We start from the raw sequence: 20,561 nt of genomic DNA on the forward strand, positions 1-20,561 counted from the left end.
AAGAACTTGGCTCGTTTTACTGCGAGTGGAAATCTATGGAGCAAAGTCCGTGTCGTTAGTCCGCCGTGATTGTCAAGCCAAACGACGCTCGTGCAGATGCGCCTGACTTCCTGTTGCCTAAAATGCATTAATAAATGATGGGTTTTCTGTTAGTAAATAATTAGATTGTATTTCTAACCATGAATTATCATTATACCGTTTACATTTACATCCCTTGGACATTAACAAGTAGAAAGTCAAGGGCGGTCACGGCATAGTCAATTTTAGGGCATTACGGAAAATGACAGGGCGGTTGCGGCTTTTTGTGGGTAAATTTGAGCCCTGATATTGGAATAGAGACTTTTCAACACAGGTTAAATGACAACATTTCGACCTAAGAAAAAGGGCATAACATTTGTTGCAGAAAACAGACATGTAAATAAATGACAAAGTCTATGTTTACATGAAGGGAAATACAAACTATATTCTTGTGCCAGGACTGTGTAAGTTTCATACCAGTGTTAACTAAGCAGCATGGAGTCATCCTTTCTTATCACTCTCCCTCCTCCATGAGTGGTTGGCTCACAAATATTTGGCCAGAACAAAACAGAACTCTTAGAAAATGTTAAACATATTGTAAATCCAATATTACTAGTAAATGGCCAATCGATACACCCTGGAAGAAAGTCATTTAATCAAACAAAGCAGCAAACTGGGCATCAAAATACTACGTTTATGCAGTGCAAGGTTTTAATTAGAAGCCATTCAGAAGTTACATCTTTTGTAACCTGGCTGAGTTTACACCTCTGTAGTAAATACTCTCATCCCAGGAAAGACCCTATCCTTCTGTGGTCTTTGCCTCGGCTGCAGGCTGGTTTAGGATTTTGCATCCGGGATGGGGAATTGATAAGATTTTTCCGGTTACGATTTCACATTCGATCCTGCTTAACGATTCGATTCCTTAACAGTTCGCTTATTGATTGTTATTTGCAAAACAAGGTGGATTCGCATCAATTTAGTTTAGTTTAGCGGTAATGTGACCTTACAAAGCCTGCAGTGAGGTCTCAGGAAGCACATACGTAACACAGGAAAAAAAACACTTTTTTGAAAATAAATACAATAAATTAATATTATTCTGTAGAATTTAACAAAGTAAATCATGTACAAATGACACAAGAATGTAACATTTAGTAACATGTGATATAAATGTGTTACATGCAAAGTGAGATATGTCAAGCCTTTGTTACAATTTTGATGATTATCGCATAGTTAATGAAAATCTTGAATAAAAAATCTCAGAAAATGCAAGGTTTCAAAAACTGTCTGCCAAGATCATTAAAATTATAACAAATAATCAATCAATGTTTATTTATATGGCCCCAAATTCCAAATGTCTCAAAGGACTGCACAAATCATTACGACTACAACATCCTCGGAAGAACCCACAAAAGGGCAAGGAAAACTCACACCCAGTGGGCAGGGAGAATTCACACCCAGTGGGACGCCAGTGACAATGCTGACTATGAGAAACCTTGGAGAGGACCTCAGATGTGGGCAACCCCCCCCTCTAGGGGACCGTAAGCAATGGATGTCGAGCGGGTCTAACATGATACTGTGAAAGTTCAATCCATAGTGGCTCCAACACAGCCGCGAGAGTTCAGTTCAAAGCGGATCCAAGACAGCAGCGAGAGTCCCGTCCACAGGAAACCATCTCAAGCGGAGGCGGATCAGCAGCGTAGAGATGTCCCCAACCGATACACAGGCGAGCGGTCCATCCTGGGTCCCGACTCTGGACAGCCAGTACTTCATCCATGGTCATCGGACCGGACCCCCTCCACAAGGGAGGGGGGGACATAGGAGAAAGAAAAGAAGCGGCAGATCAACTGGTCTAAAAGGGAGGTCTATTTAAATAAAAGCTTGACATATCTCACTTTGCATGTAATATTAGTTTCCAATGTGAAATGATTTGCTGACATGAATAGACGTGTACACCATATTCTATTTTGTTTTATTTTTCACTTGTATAATATTATGACAAGAGTGAAAATCTGGTGGGAGAAAAAACATGCAACTTTTCCCCGACTACAATTAAAAATTCACTTCGCAGAAACGAGGAGTGTCCACTGTGGTAAATGTATGCAAGCTTTTGACCACAAACTTAGTCGCTGCTCAGTGACATTCGTGAACTGGAGCTGCCCGCCTCCCAGCCAGAATCTGTTTCTACCTCATGCTCGTCTAAATGAGAAGGCATTCATTTCAGTTTGACAAACAATAGCGCTAACGTTGTATTTTGATGACGTGCTCGTGTTACGGCTGCCGGGATGAGATGGTAGCGGTTGAAAAGGTGACTTTCATTTATAATTACTGCATGCTGTGTGTTCAAATGTTCCAGCACATTGCTCGTATGCATATTACTCCTCATGAAGAAATATCGGCCTTATAATTATCTCAAGTAGTCTGTTGCAGTCTTGACTTCGCCAATTGCATGATGACATCATCCCCACTCGCAAGAATCGTTAGGGGAGCCGTTTAAAAAGATGGCAAGCCATTCCAAGTAATTGACACACTGGAAACCGGTTCTTGCTCAGAACCGGTTTTCGATTCCCATCCCGAATCATGACCCGCCGCATCTTGCGACTGCTTGGTCTGCCCGTAATATATTTGCCCATAACCTTATCCGGGGGTCTGCAACCTGTGGCTCTTTAGCGCCGCCCTAGTGGCTCACTGGAGCTTTTTAAAAATGTATGAAAATAAAAAAAGATGGGGGAAAAATATCCATCCATCCATCCATTTTCTACTGATATATTTTTGTTTTAATATGGTTTCTGTAGGACAGGGGTCGGCAACCTTTACCACGCAAAGAGCCATTTTGACCCATCCATCCATCCATTTTCTACCGCTTATTCCCTTTCGGGGTCGCGGGGGACGCTGGCACCTATCTCAGCTACAATCGGGCGGAAGGCGGGGTACACCCTGGACAAGTCGCCACCTCATCACAGGGCCAACACAGATAGACAGACAACATTCACACTCACATTCACACACTAGGGCCAATTTAGTGTTGCCAATCAACCTATCCCCAGGTGCATGTCTTTGGAAGTGGGAGGAAGCCGGAGTACCCGGAGGGAACCCACACATTCACGGGGAGAACATGCAAACTCCACACAGAAAGATCCCGAGCCTGGATTTGAACCCAGGACTGCAGGACACTTCGTATTGTGAGGCAGACGCACTAACCCCTCTGCCACCGTGACCCGTTTCACAAAATAAAGAAGACAATGGGAGCCACAAAACGCTTTTGAAATTTAAAATGAAATAACATGGCATACAGAGTTTTTTTTTCTTTGTCGTATGTATACACCAGGGGTCTTAGACACGCGGCCCACACCTTAATATGAGACGTTAATGTTAGTGCGGCCCCTGAGTTTAAAAACCTGTTTGCTTTCAATGCCGGTGAGAACTCGAGGCAGGTTATTCCAGAGCGATACAGATCTGTAAATAAAAGATTCCCACAAAGCATTCTTCCTGGAACGAAGGGAGTACAAAATGACCCTCACTAGATGCTTATTATGATTATGCATAGTGCTACTGTAAACTATTTGGGCCATGAGGAAAAGTTGCCGTCTCCTGCCTTATTCAATCGTGACTCGTCATACATAAACCAACCAGTCATGAATTTTGTCCGTATCGATGTTCCAATCCCCCTGGATCAGCAGTTCATTGCTACTACATCAAAAAGGGACAAGGCTACTGGGAAATGCCATCAAGCTACTTTGTGTCACTACTTATATTGACTACTGCCCATCACTGGTCACACTGTCGATAGCTCTCACTATGAATAAATGCTAACATTTATGATTAATACAAACCCCGTTTCCATATGAGTTGGGAAATTGTGTTAGATGTAAATATAAACAGAATACAATGATTTGCAAATCCTTTTCAAGCCATATTCAGTTGAATATGCTACAAAGACAACATATTTGATGTTCAAACTCATAAACTTTTTTTTTTTTGCAAATAATCATTAACTTTGGAATTTGATGCCAGCAACACGTGACAAAGAAGTTGGGAAAGGTGGCAATAAATACTGATAAAGTTGAGGAATGCTCATCAAACACTTATTTGGAACATCCCACAGGTGTGCAGGCTAATTGGGAACAGGTGGGTGCCATGATTGGCTATAAAAACAGCTTCCCAAAAAATGCTCAGTCTTTAACAAGAAAGGATGGGGCGAGGTACACCCCTTTGTCCACAACTGTGTGAGCAAATAGTCAAACAGTTTAAGAACAACCTTTCTCAAAGTGCAATTGCAAGAAATTTGGGGATTTCAACATCTACGCTCCATAATATCATCAAAAGGTTCAGAGAATCTGGAGAAATCACTCCACGTAAGCGGCATGGCCGGAAACCGACATTGAACGACCGTGACCTTCGATCCCTCAGATGGCACTGTATCAAAAACCGACATCAATCTCTAAAGGATATCACCACAAGGGCTCAGAACACTTCAGAAAACCACTGTCACTAAATACAGTTGGTCGCTACATCTGTAAGTGCAAGTTAAAGCTCTACTATGCAAAGCAAAAGCCATTTATCAACAACATCCAGAAACGCCGCCGGCTTCTCTGGGCCCGAGATCATCTAAGATGGACTGATGCAAAGTGGAAAAGTGTTCTGTGGTCTGACGAGTCCACATTTCAAATTGTTTTTGGAAATATTCGACATCGTGTCATCCGGACCAAAGGGGAAGCGAACCATCCAGACTGTTATCGACGCAAAGTTAAAAAAGCCAGCATGTGTGATGGTATGGGGGTGCATTAGTGCCCAAGGCATGGGTAACTTACACATCTGGGAAGGCACCATTAATGCTGAAAGGTACATACAGGTTTTGGAACAACATATGTTGCCATCTAAGCGCCGTCTTTTTCATGGACGCCCCTGCTTATTTCAACAAGACAATGCCAAGCCACATTCAGCACGTGTTACAACAGCGTGGCTTCGTAAAAAAATAGTGTGGGTACTTTCCTGGCCGGCCTGCAGTCCAGACCTGTCTCCCATGGAAAATGTGTGGCGCATTATGAAGCGTAAAATAGGACAGCGGAGACCCCGGACTGTTGAAGGACTGAAGCTCTACATAAAACAAGAATGGGAAAGAATTCCACTTTCAAAGCTTCAACAATTAGTTTCCTCAGTTCCCAAACGTTTATTGAGTGTTGTTAAAAGAAAAGGTGATGTAACACAGTGGTGAACATGCCCTTTCCCAACTACTTTGGCACGTGTTGCAGCCATGAAATTCTAAGTCAATTATTATTTGCAAAAAAATAAAGTTTATGAGTTTGAACATCAAATATCTTGTCTTTGTAGTGCATTCAACTGAATATGGGTTGAAAAGGATTTGCAAATCATTGTATTCCGTTTATATTTACATCTAACACAATTTCCCAACTCATATGGAAACAGGTTTAATACATGTGATTGGCATCAGTGTTGGTATCGGCTAATCTCACTCATGGATGATCTGAATGGGCAGCATAAATCCCTATTTCAAATTAATACAGGAGTTTATTTGTGTGTTATATTCCCTCAGGTGATCGATATAAATGAGTACCAGAGGCGGCGTTTTGCGTGCAGGATCATCGACTGCCTCTTCAACACTGTGACAGGGAAGAAAATCGCTCTGCTCGGCTTCTCTTTCAAAAAAGACACGGGTGACACCAGGTGTGTTTTACTGGCCCCGCCCTAAGAAAGCCGCTCCTTGAACGCCATCCATATGTTGATCATAAAGCCGCATTGTGCCCTCAGCACTTATTAACTTTGCTCCTCACACCCCAGGGAGTCGTCCAGTATTTACATCTCCAAGTATCTGATGGATGAAGGGGCCAAGCTATTCATCTATGACCCCAAGGTTCTCAAGACACAAATCATTCAGGACCTCTCTCAGCCCAGTATCTCCGAGGACCATCCAGAAAGAGGTAGGGCCAGCTCATGTGTACTGACTGGATTCATCGGAATCGTGGATCAGAGGTCGATGATATCTCATTTATGTGGAAACAGCTTTCTAACAGTCTGACTCACAGTTTCAGAGTTGGTGACGGTGACCTCCGATCCTTACGAGGCGTGCCAGGGCGCACACGCCTTGGTTATATGCACGGAATGGGACATGTTCAAGGTAGGGCTGGGCCATGTGGCCTTTTGTTAATATCTCTATGTTTAGGCCATGTCACAATACACCATATATATCTCAATATTTTGCCTTAGCCTTGAATGAACACTTGATGCATATAATCTCATCAATATGATGATTCTTTGTGTCTACATTAAAACATTCTTCATACTGCATTAATATATGCTACTTTTAAACTTTCATGCAGGGAGGGGAATCACAACTACCGTATTTCCTTGAATTGCCGCCGGGTCGCTAATTAATTTAAAACCTCTTCTCACTTACCAAAGGCATGCGGTAAAGGCAAGCATGTGCTAATTATTTTAAAACCTCTTCTCACTCCGGCGTTTACCAAAGGCATGCGGTACATTTAGGCCTGCGCTTATAAATTTGAGTGTGATGTAAGGATACCATCATGAAAAGCACATTTAATAAAAAAAAACGTTATTATGGTCTTACCTTTACTTATAAATGAAGTCCATGCGCAGCTCCTTCTGCTCAAAAGCATCGGTAACTTGTTTATAGAAGTCTTCCTTATCTTTCTTCAGTTTTAAAAGTCTCTCCGTCTCGATGGAGATCTTCTTTTATTACCTCCTGCTTCCATTGAAAGTCCAGTTTAGAAAACTGTTTAATTTTAGATATGTAATCCTCCATGTTAAAAGTGCAAGCGTGAGGAAAAAATAAACCGTCGCTGCTCCTGCTGCTTGTTGTCACTTCTTCTGCAGCCGAGTAGTCGCAAGAAGGATCACTAGCGCCCTCTACCACCAGGAGGCGGGAGTCATTTAATGACTCATATTTGACACACGCAGCTACGGTATATTAATAAAACATAGCTGCTTACTGTTCTTTTTAGCTTGGACCATAAATCCTACTGAATAGCTCTTAATCTTCTTCCCTTTATGCGATTTCAAATGATTGAAATCAGCCTCCTCCATTTTGAAAATGATGACAGGTGAAGTGTCACTTGTGACGTGACGAGTTTGACCCTGCGGAAATTCTAGACATGTGCTAATTATTTTGCGAAACGAGTTTGACCCGGCGGAAATTCTAGACGTGCGCTAATAAAAATAATATTTTGCGAAACGATACAGGCGCATACTATATACCCGGCGGCAATTCAAGGAAATACGGTAAGTCAATTTAGCAAAAGTGTATTTATGAAACAGTTTTGAAGCAGTGGCACAAACATGCATTTCATTTCCAAACAAAGTGCAAGATTGTCAGAGACATTTTAAAACAAGCTAAAAGTGGACTTTTGTGCATGATGTCACTAAGATGACATATCAAAACACTAAATTAAAGTGCACTTTTTGTACAAAACACCACTACAATAGTTTAAAACCAATAAAGTGCACTTTTGTGCATGATGTCACACCACATATTTCAATAAGTGTCAAATAAAAATTAGCTGCGTTATAGGAAATAAAATAGTGAATGTCCTTCGCTATGTGGTAGGTTCCTGCGGACGTTATCTCCTTCGGTTGTTGACTATTTGTTTCATACTGTGTTGATATTGAAATGGTTGCTTGGGCATTTTGTTTGTGTGGCACCGGCCGGAGATGTTGACATGTGGAGTTTCAAGCAATCTTCATTCTCTAGCGCAGGCCTGGGCAATTGTTTTGACTCAGGGGGCCAAATTTGCAGCTGGTATATCTATTTTTAGGAACATTAATACAAAACATCACAATAAAAACAATATGACAGACAGCCTTAAAAAACAGAAGAATATTTCATTATTTTTTTACTGTATGAGACACCCAGATTGTACATGAAAATAAATAATGTGGGATTTACAATATTGACTATGAAGGATAAAACACTGAATATTGACAACTTAGGAACGTCACACCCCCTCACCATCGACATATTTTACAATCAAGCGAAACGCAACAAACACAGCAAAATATGAAGGTGAAGGGGTAAAAAATAAAATACACAATCTGATATATCACTAAGCTTTAGAACTTTGTTGTAAAAATCTCCTGACACCCACATTTCAGGCTGGAAACACTCCTCACCCACACTGCTTGGTGCCTCTTCTGAGCTGCTGTGACTTAGATGACCATAGTAACTAATTAGATGACCATAGTAACTCATTAAATGACCATAGTAACTAATTAGATGACCATAGTAACTAATTAGATTACCATAGTAACTAATTAGATGAACATAGTAACTAATTAGATGACCATAGTAACTCATTAAATTACCATAGTAACTAATTAGATGACCAAAGTAACTAATTAGATGACCATAGTAACTAAATAGATTACCATAGTAACTAATTAGATGACCATAGTAACTAATTAGATGACCAAAGTAACTAATTAGATGACCATAGTAACTAATTAGATGACCATAGTAACGAATTAGATGACCATAGTAACGAATTAGATGACCATAGTAACTAATTAGATGACCATAGTAACTAATTAGATGACCATAGTAACTAATTAGATGACCATAGTAACTAATTAAATGACCATAGTAACTAATTAGATGACCATAGTAACTACTTAAATGACCATAGTAACTAATTAGATGACCATAGTAACTAATTAAATTACCATAGTAACTAATTAGATGACCATAGTAACTAATTAGATGACCATAGTAACTACTTAGATGACCATAGTAACTAATTAGATGACCATAGTAACTAATTAAATTACCATAGTAACTAATTAGATGGCCATAGTAACTAATTAGATGACCATAGTAACTAATTAGATGACCATAGTAACGAATTAGATGACCATAGTAACTAATTAGATGACCATAGTAACTAATTAGATGACCATAGTAACTAATTAGATGACCATAGTAACTCATTAGATGACCATAGTAACTAATTAGATTACCATAGTAACTAATTAGATGACCATAGTAACTAATTAGATGACCATAGTAACTAATTAGATGACTATAGTAACTAATTAAATTACCATAGTAACTAATTAGATGACCATAGTAACTAATTAGATGACCATAGTAACTACTTAGATGACCATAGTAACTAATTAGATGACCATAGTAACTAATTAAATTACCATAGTAACTAATTAGATGACCATAGTAGCTAATTAGATGACCAGAGTAACTAATTAAATTACCATAGTAACTAATTAGATGACCATAGTAACTAATTAAATTACCATAGTAACTAATTAGATGAGCATAGTAGCTAATTAGATGAGCATAGTAGCTAATTCGATGACCATAGTAGCTAGTACATCATGCAAAAGCACAGAGTCCAACCATTGAAAAACTTTGTGTAGTTCAAGACTTACGATCATTAGAAAACATGACTACACATCATAATGGCAGCTACCGTTTACATCTTAAAGATCTAAAATAATTATTAGGGAATGTCCGGCGGGCCAGATTGAAAAGCTTAACGGGCCGAATGCGGTCCCCGGGCCTTAGTTTGCCCAGGTCTGCTCTAGCAGGGGGATTTTCAAATAATTCTACAAATTAGCAGTGCTGCTACTTTTTGCAGGAACGCTTTTGCCGCATACCTGATGTATTACGGTTGTCTGTTCAACATCTTCCCGCTTGAAGCCAAACCACCGCCAGACGATGGACCCCCTTCTGTTTTTCTTGGGAATGAATTATTCCTTTATTTCTGACCAGATTTGCACTGTATTATTCTCGTGTTACCACTCCGCTAGCACCACAGCTAACGTTACCCATGCTCCGCGAGAGTGTAGGACGTTGCTTTATGTTGTTTTATGTCTCTGTGAGAAGCAGAGACAAGAAAGAGTGGGAAAAGACTGCAGTGTAATGCCCGCAGCTAAAAGCAACTGCGTGAGAACGTATACTCCAATATCACCATATAGTCATTTTCTATATCGCACTTTACAAACCTGCAATATATCAAGTATATTCCATTTATATCGCCCAGCCCTAGTTCAAGGTCACCTTTTCACCTTTTTACCACGTACTCCAGTACTAAAACTTGTGTCATAACCTGGTTGATGTCACCTCAGGAGCTGGACTATGAGAGGATTCACAAGAAGATGCTGAAGCCGGCCTTTATATTTGATGGCCGCAGAGTGCTGGACCACCTTCATGCTGACCTCCAGGACATTGGCTTCCAGGCAAGCATGCATTTTACAGCCCAACCTCGAAGGAACTGTGTCCATCATTTTATATACATGCTATATATATATATATATATATATATGTTATATGTATATGTAGGTGTGGGAAAAAAATCACAAGACTACTTCATCTCTACAGAACTGTTTCATGAGGGGTTCCCTCAATCATCAGAAAATCTCCTGATGATTGAGGGAACCCCTCATGAAACAGTTCTGTAGAGATGAAGTAGTCTTGTGATTTTTTTCCCACACATACATATTGCGCTCTACCACTGTATCGAGCACTATTCTCTGGATAATCCAATCAAGACATATATATATATATATATATATATATATATATATATATATATATATATATATACAGTACAGGCTATAAGTATGGACACACCTTCTCCTCATTCAATGCATTTTCTTTAATTTCATGTAGATTGTCACATCAAAATATGAATGAACACATGTGGAGTTATGTATTTAACAAAAAAAAAGGTGAAATAACATGTTTGACTTCCTTCAAAATAGCCACCCTTTGCTCCGATGACTTTTTCGCACACTCTTGGCATTCTCTCCATGAGCTTCAAAGGTGTGCTTTATTTTTCACTAACTAATGTGTTATGCTTTTACCATGTACATCAAATTATTTTCTTTGCAGCCGTTTGGGGAAAAACAAGAAAATATTGTTTTGGTGTAATTGAGCCGCTTAGCCGCCAGAAAATCATTAGCATAATCATCAGAGCTTTGATGAGCGTAAATGAGTTAAACTGCCATTAAACTGGTGTAATGCAATACAAATGATCTATATATAAAGTGCAAGCCACAAGTTTGGACACACTTTCTTGTTTCAATGCATTTTTTGTAGATTGTCACATCAAAACTATGAGGTGACTACCTCTTGAAGCTCATGGAGAGAATGCAGAGAGTGTGCTAAGCAGTAATCAGAGCAAAGGGTGGCTATTTTGAAGAAACTAGAATATAAAACATGTTTTCAGTTATTTCACCGTTTTTTGTTAAGTACATAACTCCTCATGTGTTCATTCATAGTTTTGATGTGACTATCTACAATGAAAATAAAGAAAACACATTAAATGAGGAGGTGTCCAAATGTTTGGCCTGTACTGTATATATATTTGTTTTATAAATATTGCATACTTTTCATTTCCTCATTACTAACAAAAATGTTTAACAGGAAGGCTGTTAAACTTTAAAACACACATTTAATGTGAATGTAATTTTGTTAAAAGTAATATGTGTATGTACGTATAAAGTATGTCAATATTTCTCGCATTGAAAGTGAAAAATATATATTTTATTGCTGACGTATGACACTTAAAGTATCGTCAACCTGAACTTATTTTTATAGAATATTGCAAATGTTTTCATTTTCTCATTATAAACAAAAATGTTTAATCAATCATTGATTGATTGATTGAATGCACTTCTGCCATGACCCTCCCCCGCTGAATTCTTATTGGTTGACGCGTGTGTGACGATTGCTGACATTTTCTTCGTCTCTTCCGCGAATGAGATAAATAATATTATTTGATATTTTACGTGTTAATAATTTTACACATACACAAACTCTGAAAAAAACTGCGACTTATAGTCCGAAAAAATACGGTATATATATTTTATTGCTGACGTATGACACTCATCCATCCATTTTCTACCGCTTATTCCCTCAAATGATTTTTTTTTTAGAAATACTGCATATTTTGCATTGACCCAATTTTTTAAAAACAAAAAAATTAAATGTGTTACAAAAACATTAAAACAACTGGATCCAAACATTTCCAGCATGGAAAGTAAAAAAAGATCTATATTGCTGACTAATGACACTTTTGAGTCCACGTGGAATTTGGACCTGGGTTCCAAACTACTTGGCAGAAGTCATTTCTTCAACTTAAAGTATCGTCAACCTGAACTTATTTTTATAGAATATTGCATATTTTTTAATTTTCTCATTATAAACAAAAATGTTTAACAAGAAGGCTGTTAAACATTAAAGAAATAATTTAATCTGAATGTAAAGTTGTTAAAAGTAATATATATGTATGTATATATGTATAAAATAGGTGATTATTTCTAGCATTGAAAGTAAAAAATATATATTTTATTGCTGACTTATGACACTTAAATTATTGTCAACCTGAACTTATTTTAGAAACATTGCATACCGTATTTCCTTGAATTGCCGCCGGGCATATATTACGCGCCTGCCTTGAATTACCGCCTGGTCAAACTCGTCAGGTCACGAGTGACACTTCTTTTGTCATCATTTTCAAAATGGAGGAGGCTGATTTCAATACCGGTAATTTGAAGTTGCATAAAGGGAAGAAGATTAAGATCTATTTAGTAGGATTTAAGGTCCAAGCTTACATCAGACTCAAATTTTTACTGCGTACCTTTGGTAAGTGCCGGAGTGAGAAGAGGTTTTAAATTAATTAGCGCCCCGGCAGCAATTCAAGGAAATACGGTATTTTGCATTTTCTCATTGCATACAAAAATGTTTAACAAGAAGGCTGTTAAACATTAAAGAAATAATTTAATCTGAATATAAAGTTGTTAAAAGTAATATATGTATATATATATGTATAAAATATGTGAATATTTCTAGTATTGAAAGTAAAAAAGTATATATTTTATTGCTGACTTATGACACTTAAATTATCGTCAACCTGAACTTATTTTTAGAAACATTGTGTACCATATTTCCTTGAATTACTGCTGGGTCCAACTCACTTCGCAAAATAATTAGCGCATGCCTTGAATTACCGCCTGGTCAAACTCGTCACGTCACGAGTGACACTTCTCCTGTCATCATTTGCAAAATGGAGGAGGCTGATTTCAATACCGGTAATTTGAAATCGCATAAAGGGAAGAAGATTAAGATCTATTTAGTAGCATTTAAGGTCCAAGCTTACATCAGACTCAAATTTTTACTGCGTACCTTTGGTAAGTGCCGGAGTGAGAAGAGGTTTTAAAATGATTAGCGCATGCTTACTTTTACCGCATGCCTTTGGTAAGCGCAGGAGTGAGAAGAGGTTTTAAATTAATTAGCGCATGCTTACTTTTACCGCATGCCTTTGGTAAGCGCAGGAGTGAGAAGAGGTTTTAAATTAATTAGCGCATGCTTACTTTTACCGCATGCCTTTGGTAAGCGCAGAAGTGAGAAGAGGTTTTAAATTAATTAGCGCATGCTTACTTTTACCGCATGCCTTTGGTAAGCGCAGGAGTGAGAAGAGGTTTTAAATTAATTAGCGCATGCTTACTTTTACCGCATGCCTTTGGTAAGCACAGGAGTGAGAAGAGGTTTTAAATTAATTTGCGCCCCGGCAGCAATTCAAGGAAATACGGTATTTTGCATTTTCTCATTGTATACAAAAATGTTTAACAAGAAGGCTGTTAAACATTAAAAAACAAATTTCATGTAAATATAAAGTTGTTAAAAATAATATATGTTTGCATGCATAACATATGTCAATATTTCTAGCATTGAAAGTAAATATATATATTGTTTTTTTGGAGTATAAATCGCACCGGCCGAAAATGCATAATAAAGAAGGAAAAAAAACATGCGATGAGGTGGCGACTTGTCCAGGGTGTACCCCGCCTTCCGCCCGATTGTAGCTGAGATAGGCGCCAGCGCCCCCCGCAATCCCAAAAGGGAATAAGCGGTAGAAGATGGATGGATGGAAAAAACATATGTCGCATTTTTGGGGGGAAATTTATTTGATACAACCCAACACCACGCCCGTCCAAAGGCAAAACCCAGTAACTCAATGTTGGTCAAAACTGAGCTGATAATAATTTTGGAGTTCCTAGGTGATATGCTTTACATTCGTGTATGCCATATTGTAAGCTGTTACGCGCATGGCAGGACCTAGCAACTACCACATAACCGCGTAGATACAACAGAAAAACCTAGTATCTCAAGGGAGCAATCGGAGCTTCTTTGTCAGTCGCCTTATTGTCTTTAATGAGACATTTGCACCGATGGGGGCCGACGGTCAAGCTGATTATGTGATATTATGGCACGGGGGGATATTTGGAAGACTGGCCCAGGATGTTGCAAGCACCTTCATTATTCTTCCCCTCGCATACTCTTCTGGGCAGATAACTGTGGAGCTCAAAGTAAAAACTGGACGCTGTACACAAACGCAGCATGGGCCCCACCTGAGATTGTGATCAAATATCTGGAGAAAGGGCACACCTTCATGAGAGCAGATATTCAACCCATGGCTCAATCGGCAAGAAAATGAAAGCTGAAGAAAACATCTACACCTTTGATGACTTTGTAGATCTTTGTGAGACAGCATCAACATAGATTGGTTTTACTTTGTTTTCTCAGAATCAGCTAGAAGTGAGTTACTATGTTTTGCCCTTGGACGGGAGACCAAGAATAGACATTTGAAAGGCAATTTGAAACAAATAAAGAATAGTGAAGAACAGGCTGAATAAGTGTAGGTTATATGAGGCATAAATAACCAACTGCTATGTTAACCTAACATATTATGGTAAGAGTCATTCAAATAACTATAACATATAGAACATGCTATACCTTTACCAAACTATCTCTCACTCCTAATCCATAAATCCCATGAAATCTTCCTCCTCGATGTGGCTTCTAAACAACTCTGCCAACTCCAAAGGTATGCGCCGCTTCCTCTTGTCCTTTTCTGCTGCATATTTCACTACGTCCAGCTTGTAATCTGCAGTACATGATTTCCTTTTCAACGCCATTTTTGTTCAGCCCTTCTCACTTTTTATAAGTTACCGCCAATGATGAAATGATCCATTTTAATAGCTAGGGCAGTAGCATATAGCACAGGGGTAGGGAACCTATGGCTCTAGAGCCAGACGTGGCTCTTTTGATGACTGCATCTGGCTCTCGGATAAATCTGAGCTGACATTGCTTAACACGATAAGTAATGAATAATTCCACTTGTAATCACAGTGTTAAAAAAAACGTTCAAAATATAAAACATGCTCATGCATCCTTTTTTCTGCCGCACTTGTTCAAGAAGTTGCATTAAGGGTAAGAAGTAATTTGGGGCGGTATAGCTCGAGTGGCCGTGCCAGCAACTTGAGGGTTGCAGGTTCGATTCCCGCTTCCGCCATCCTAGTCACTGCCGTTGTGTCCTTGGGCAAGACACTTTACCCACCTGCTCCCAGTGCCACCCACACTGCTTTAAATGTAACTTAGATATTGGGTTTCACTATGTAAAGCGCTTTGAGTCACTAGAGAAAAGCGCTATATAAAATATAATTCACAAATTCACATTTATTTATTATTGGTTAGTGTAGGACTTGCCCTCCTGGGGGTTCTTCAGACCACCAAGCACCGACATGAGAGCCTGTTTCAGGGTTACAATATTGTTTTATTCTTCAATAAGTCTCTGTTGCTTTACAGCAATTGTGTTTTTGTCTTTCGTTTTCGCTCGCACTCCGGCTCCAGCCCCAACCCCGTCTCTCCTCCTGGCTGCTGCTTATAAACAGAGCGACAGGTGATGAGATAACCAGGCCCAGCTGGGCCATTTACCCACCTGTCGCTGATTTTGAGGCCGATCCTGGCAACACCCCGCTTCGCTGCAAGCCCGCAGGCCACACCCCCTCCATAGTTAGCTTCATAATAACAATGTTATTATGAAGAATAAGAGACTTATTATACTCTAGAAATGTTGGTCTTACTTAAAAATGCACACGTTTTGTTGTGTTCAGTGTTAAAAATTATATGGCTCTTACAGAAATACATTTTAAAATATTTGGCTTCTTGGCTCTCTCAGCCAAAAAGGTTCCCGACCCCTGATATAGCATATAGCAGTTAGCATCCCATGACCCACAATGCACTTCTGCCATGACCCTCCCCCACCGAATTCTTATTGGTTGACGCGTGTGTGACGATTGCTGACATTTTCTTCGTCTCTTCCGCGAATGAGATAAATAATATTATTTGATATTTTACGTGTTAATAATTTTACACATACACAAACTCTGAAAAAAACTGCGACTTATAGTCCGAAAAAATACGGTATATATATTTTATTGCTGACGTATGACACTCAAATGATCTTATTTTTAGAAATACTGCGTATTTTGCATTGACCCAATTTTTTAAAAACAAAAAAATTAAATGTGTTGCAAAAACATTAAAACAACTGAATCCAAAGATTTCCAGATGGTACTTATTGTTTGTTTTTGCTGCACTAATGTGTATATTTTAGGCCATTGGTTCTTTGTAGAACATCACGGTGGCAGAGGGGGTTAGTGCGCCTGCCTCACAATACGAAGGTCCTGAGTAGTCCTGGGTTCAATCCCATGGTCGGGATTTTTCTGTGTGGAGTTTGCATGTTCTCCCCGTGAATGCGTGGGTTCCCTCCGGGTACTCCGGCTTCCTCCCACCTCCAAAGACATGCACCTGGGGATAGGCCCCTCCCACTTCCAAAGACATACACCTGGGGATAGGCCCCTCCCACTTCCAAAAACATACACCTGGGGATAGGCCCCTCCCACTTCCAAAGACATACACCTGGGGATAGGCCCCTCCCACTTCCAAAGACATACACCTGGGGATAGGCCCCTCCCACTTCCAAAGTCATACACCTGGGGATAGGCCCCTCCCACTTCCAAATACATGCACCTGGGGATAGGCCCCTCCCACTTCCAAAGACATGCACCTGGGGATAGGTTGATTGGCAACACTAAATGGTCCCTAGTGTGTGAATGTTGTCCGTCTATCTGTGTTGGCCCTGCGATGAGGTGGCGACTTGTCCAGGGTGTACCCCGCCTTCCGCCCGATTGTAGTTGAGATAGGCACTAGCGCCCCCCGCGACCCCAAAGGGAATAAGCGGTAGAAAATGGATGGGTCTTTTGTAGTGATGTCCGATAATATCGGAGTGCTGATATTATCGGCCGATAAATGCTTTAAAATGTCATATCGGAAATTAGCGGTATCGGTTTCTAAAAGTAAAATTTTAGTCTTTTTAAAACGCCGCTGTCAGAGTGGTACACGGACGTAGGGAGAAGTAATGAGCACCGATAAACCTTAAAGGCACTGCCTTTGCACACCAGCCCAGTCACATGATATCTGCGGCTTTTCACACACACACACAAGTGAATGCAACGTATACTTGTTCAACAGCCATACAGGTCACACTGAGGGTGGCCGTAAAAACAACGCCAACACTGTTACAAATACGTGTGAACCCACACCAAACAAGAATGACAAACACATTTGGGGAGAACATCCGCACCGTAACACAACACAACAAATACCCAGAACCCCTTGCAGCACTAACTCTTCCAGGACGCTACAATATACAACTAACCCTCTGACGTGTTTTTCACCTGACAGATCGAGACCATCGGGAAGAAAGTGGTGGCGGCCAGGATCCCTTACACCCCTGCTGCCATCTGTGCCAGCGAGCCTCCCACCAAGAAAGCCAAAATGTAAAAACCGCCTCGACGTGCGACACATTCCAGCGTTTTGTAAAAGGTTGGCCGTAGAAGAAAGAAATCCGGACCAGGTGATTGATGAGTGAAATCTGACTTGCTACTTTACTCCAGTATTTACTACATTAGCAATTTTATATGATTTTTAAAATATATCTATATTTTTATAAATCACAACTCTGTATGATTATGACTGTAAGGGCCAATGCAATAAAAAGTCTCATGAGTCCTGAATGTGGTTGTTCCGAGTGGCCAAAACGTGTCCGTGCGGTGGAACCTCCGTGTACTAACCCCGGAAGCGGTGAAGTCGTCACGTTGTGTAAATGGTAAATAAAAAGAGAATACAATGATTTGCAAATCCTTTTCAACTTTTTTTCAATTTCTGGGTGTTGTTGATAAATGGCTGTGGCTTTGCATAGTAGAGTTTTAACTTGCACTTACAGGTGTAGCGACCGATTGTAGTTATTGACAGTGGTTTTCTGAAGTGTGGTGGTGATATCCTTTACACTCTGTCGCTTTTTAATGCAGTACCGCCTGAGGGATCGAAGGTGTGTAATATCATGGCTTACATGCAGTGATTTCTCCAGATTCTGTGAACCTTTTGATGATATCACGGAGCGTAGATGGTGAAGTCCCTAAATTTCTTGCCATAGCTGCTTGAGAAATGTTGTTCTCAAACAATTTGCTCAGGCATTTGTTGACAAAGTGGTGAACCTCGCTCCGTCCTTGTTTGTGAACGACTGAGCATTTCATGGAAGCTGCTTTTATACCCAATCATGGCACCCACCTGTTCCCAATGAGCCTGTTCACCTGTGGGATGTTCCAAATAAGTGTTTGATGAGCATTCCTCAACGTTCTCACTCTTTTTTTGCCACTTGTGCCAGCTTTTTTGAAACTTGTTAAAGGCATCAACTTTCAGAGAATCTGGAGAATTCACTATATGTAAGCGGCACGCCCATGACTTTCGATTTCCTCAGGCGGTGCTCCATCAAAAAGTGACATCGGTGTGTAAAGGATATCACCACATGGGCTCAGTAACATTTCAGAAAATCCCTGTCAGTAACTACAATCTGTTGCTACACTCGTAAGTGCAAGTTAAAACTGTACTATGCGAAGCCACTGCCATTTATCAACAACACCCAGAAATTGAAAATAATTTGAAAAGGATTTGCAAATCATTGTATTCTTTTTTTTTTTATTTGCCATTTACACAACGTGACAACTTCACCGCTTTTGTACAAACTCCTCTTTCTGCCACCCTTTTAGATGGAGTCAAATATGTCCCTGTGCCAACACTTCATTCGTTCATTTTGTGTGCCGCTGCAAGCCTTAGGCTGTGTCCGTTTTGGTGACATCACTTCCTGTGCAGTTCAGTACGCACAGGACGCGGTCATTTCAGAGGCGGAGCCCCCCCGACCTTCTCCTACAGCAAGGTAAAGACGCTTTCACTTTTCGACGATTGCAGGAACGTACGTGGACAGAGAGACAAAAACAACAGCAAACAAACGGGTGAAAAATGTGGAAGGTAGAGCGCACCAAAATGTGGATTAGAAGAAGACAAAAAGGTGTGTGAATGCTTTGGAGAATTCACATCATTAATTTGTGTTAACATTATTGCTTTGAACCAAACTGTCAATAAATTTAAAATACAGTTTCACCAATTTAGTCATGATTTTTGCGCTTAAACTTCTCTGACTTTAGCTCCAGACTTCTTCTGTTGGATATTGTCTTTACTGCCACAAGTGGTGGACATGTGTATTACAGCTGAGTAGGGTTGTCCAGATACCAAAACTTTGGTTCCGGTAACAAAATATATTTTGATACTTTTCTAAATAAAGGGGACCCCAAAAATGTCATTATTGTCTTTATTCGAACAAAAAATGTTTGGGTACATGAAACATATTTTAACTATTGTAATTTAGTCCTTAAATAAAATGTTGAACATACTAGACAACTTGTCTTTTAGTAGTAAGTAAACAAACAAAGACTCCTAATTAGTCTGCAGTAACATATTGTGGCATTTATACACCTATTTTGTACACATTATGAGGGAAAAACTGTAAAAATCGATTATTCATCCACTTGTTCATTTACTGTTAATATCTGCTTATTTTCTGTTTTAACATGTTCTATCTACACTTCTGTTCAAATGTAATAATCACTTGTTCTTCTCTTCTTTGATACTTGACATTAGTTTTGGATGATACCACATTTAGGTATCGATCTGATACCAAGTTGTTACAGGATCATACAAAAAAATATAACTAATTCACTAATAATATGGTTAAAAAATACTGATGTAAAGGGTAGGTGTTGTGCTGCTTTCTGTTTTAACGTGTTCTATCTACACTTCTGTTCAAATGTAATAATCACTTATTCTTCTCTTCTTTGATACTTGAAATTAGTTTTGGATGATACCACACATTTAGGTATCGATCCGATACCAAGTAGTTACAGGATCATACAAAAAAATATCATACCTAATACACTAGTAATAATATGGTTAAAAAATACTGATGTAAAGGGTAGGTGTTGTGCTGTTTTCTGTTTTAACGTGTTCTATCTACACTTCTGTTCAAATGTAATAATCACTTATTCTTCTCTTCTTTGATACTTGAAATTAGTTTTGGATGATACCACACATTTAGGTATCGATCCGATACCAAGTAGTTACAGGATCATACATTGGTCATATTCAAAGTCCTCATGTGTCCACGGATGTATTTACTGACTTCATAAATATATGAATTTTGAAAAAAGATTTGACGATAACAAATATTGATGTAATAGTATCAACAAGATACGCTCCTGTACTTGGTATCATTACAGTGGATGTCAGGTGTAGATCCACCCATGGTGTTTGT

At 39.4% G+C, this 20,561-nt stretch overlaps 1 protein-coding gene across 2 annotated transcripts in view; it reads left to right on the forward strand.

Annotated features, from left to right (window-relative positions):
• Positions 1–17,931, forward strand: part of ugdh (UDP-glucose 6-dehydrogenase) — a 34,352-nt gene extending 16,421 nt beyond the window's left edge. For both annotated transcript variants that reach the window (XM_061916137.1, XM_061916146.1), the window contains exons 8-12: positions 5,570–5,700; positions 5,815–5,954; positions 6,060–6,151; positions 10,135–10,245; positions 17,600–17,931. In XM_061916137.1, coding sequence (XP_061772121.1) covers positions 5,570–5,700; positions 5,815–5,954; positions 6,060–6,151; positions 10,135–10,245; positions 17,600–17,698 — 573 coding nt within the window. In that variant the 3' untranslated portion in view covers positions 17,699–17,931. The remainder of the gene's footprint in view (positions 1–5,569; positions 5,701–5,814; positions 5,955–6,059; positions 6,152–10,134; positions 10,246–17,599) is intronic.
• The last annotated feature ends 2,630 nt before the right edge of the window (positions 17,932–20,561 follow it).

Source organism: Nerophis ophidion, linkage group LG01, assembly GCF_033978795.1.
Source record: "Nerophis ophidion isolate RoL-2023_Sa linkage group LG01, RoL_Noph_v1.0, whole genome shotgun sequence".
NCBI classification, from domain to species: Eukaryota; Metazoa; Chordata; class Actinopteri; order Syngnathiformes; family Syngnathidae; genus Nerophis; species Nerophis ophidion.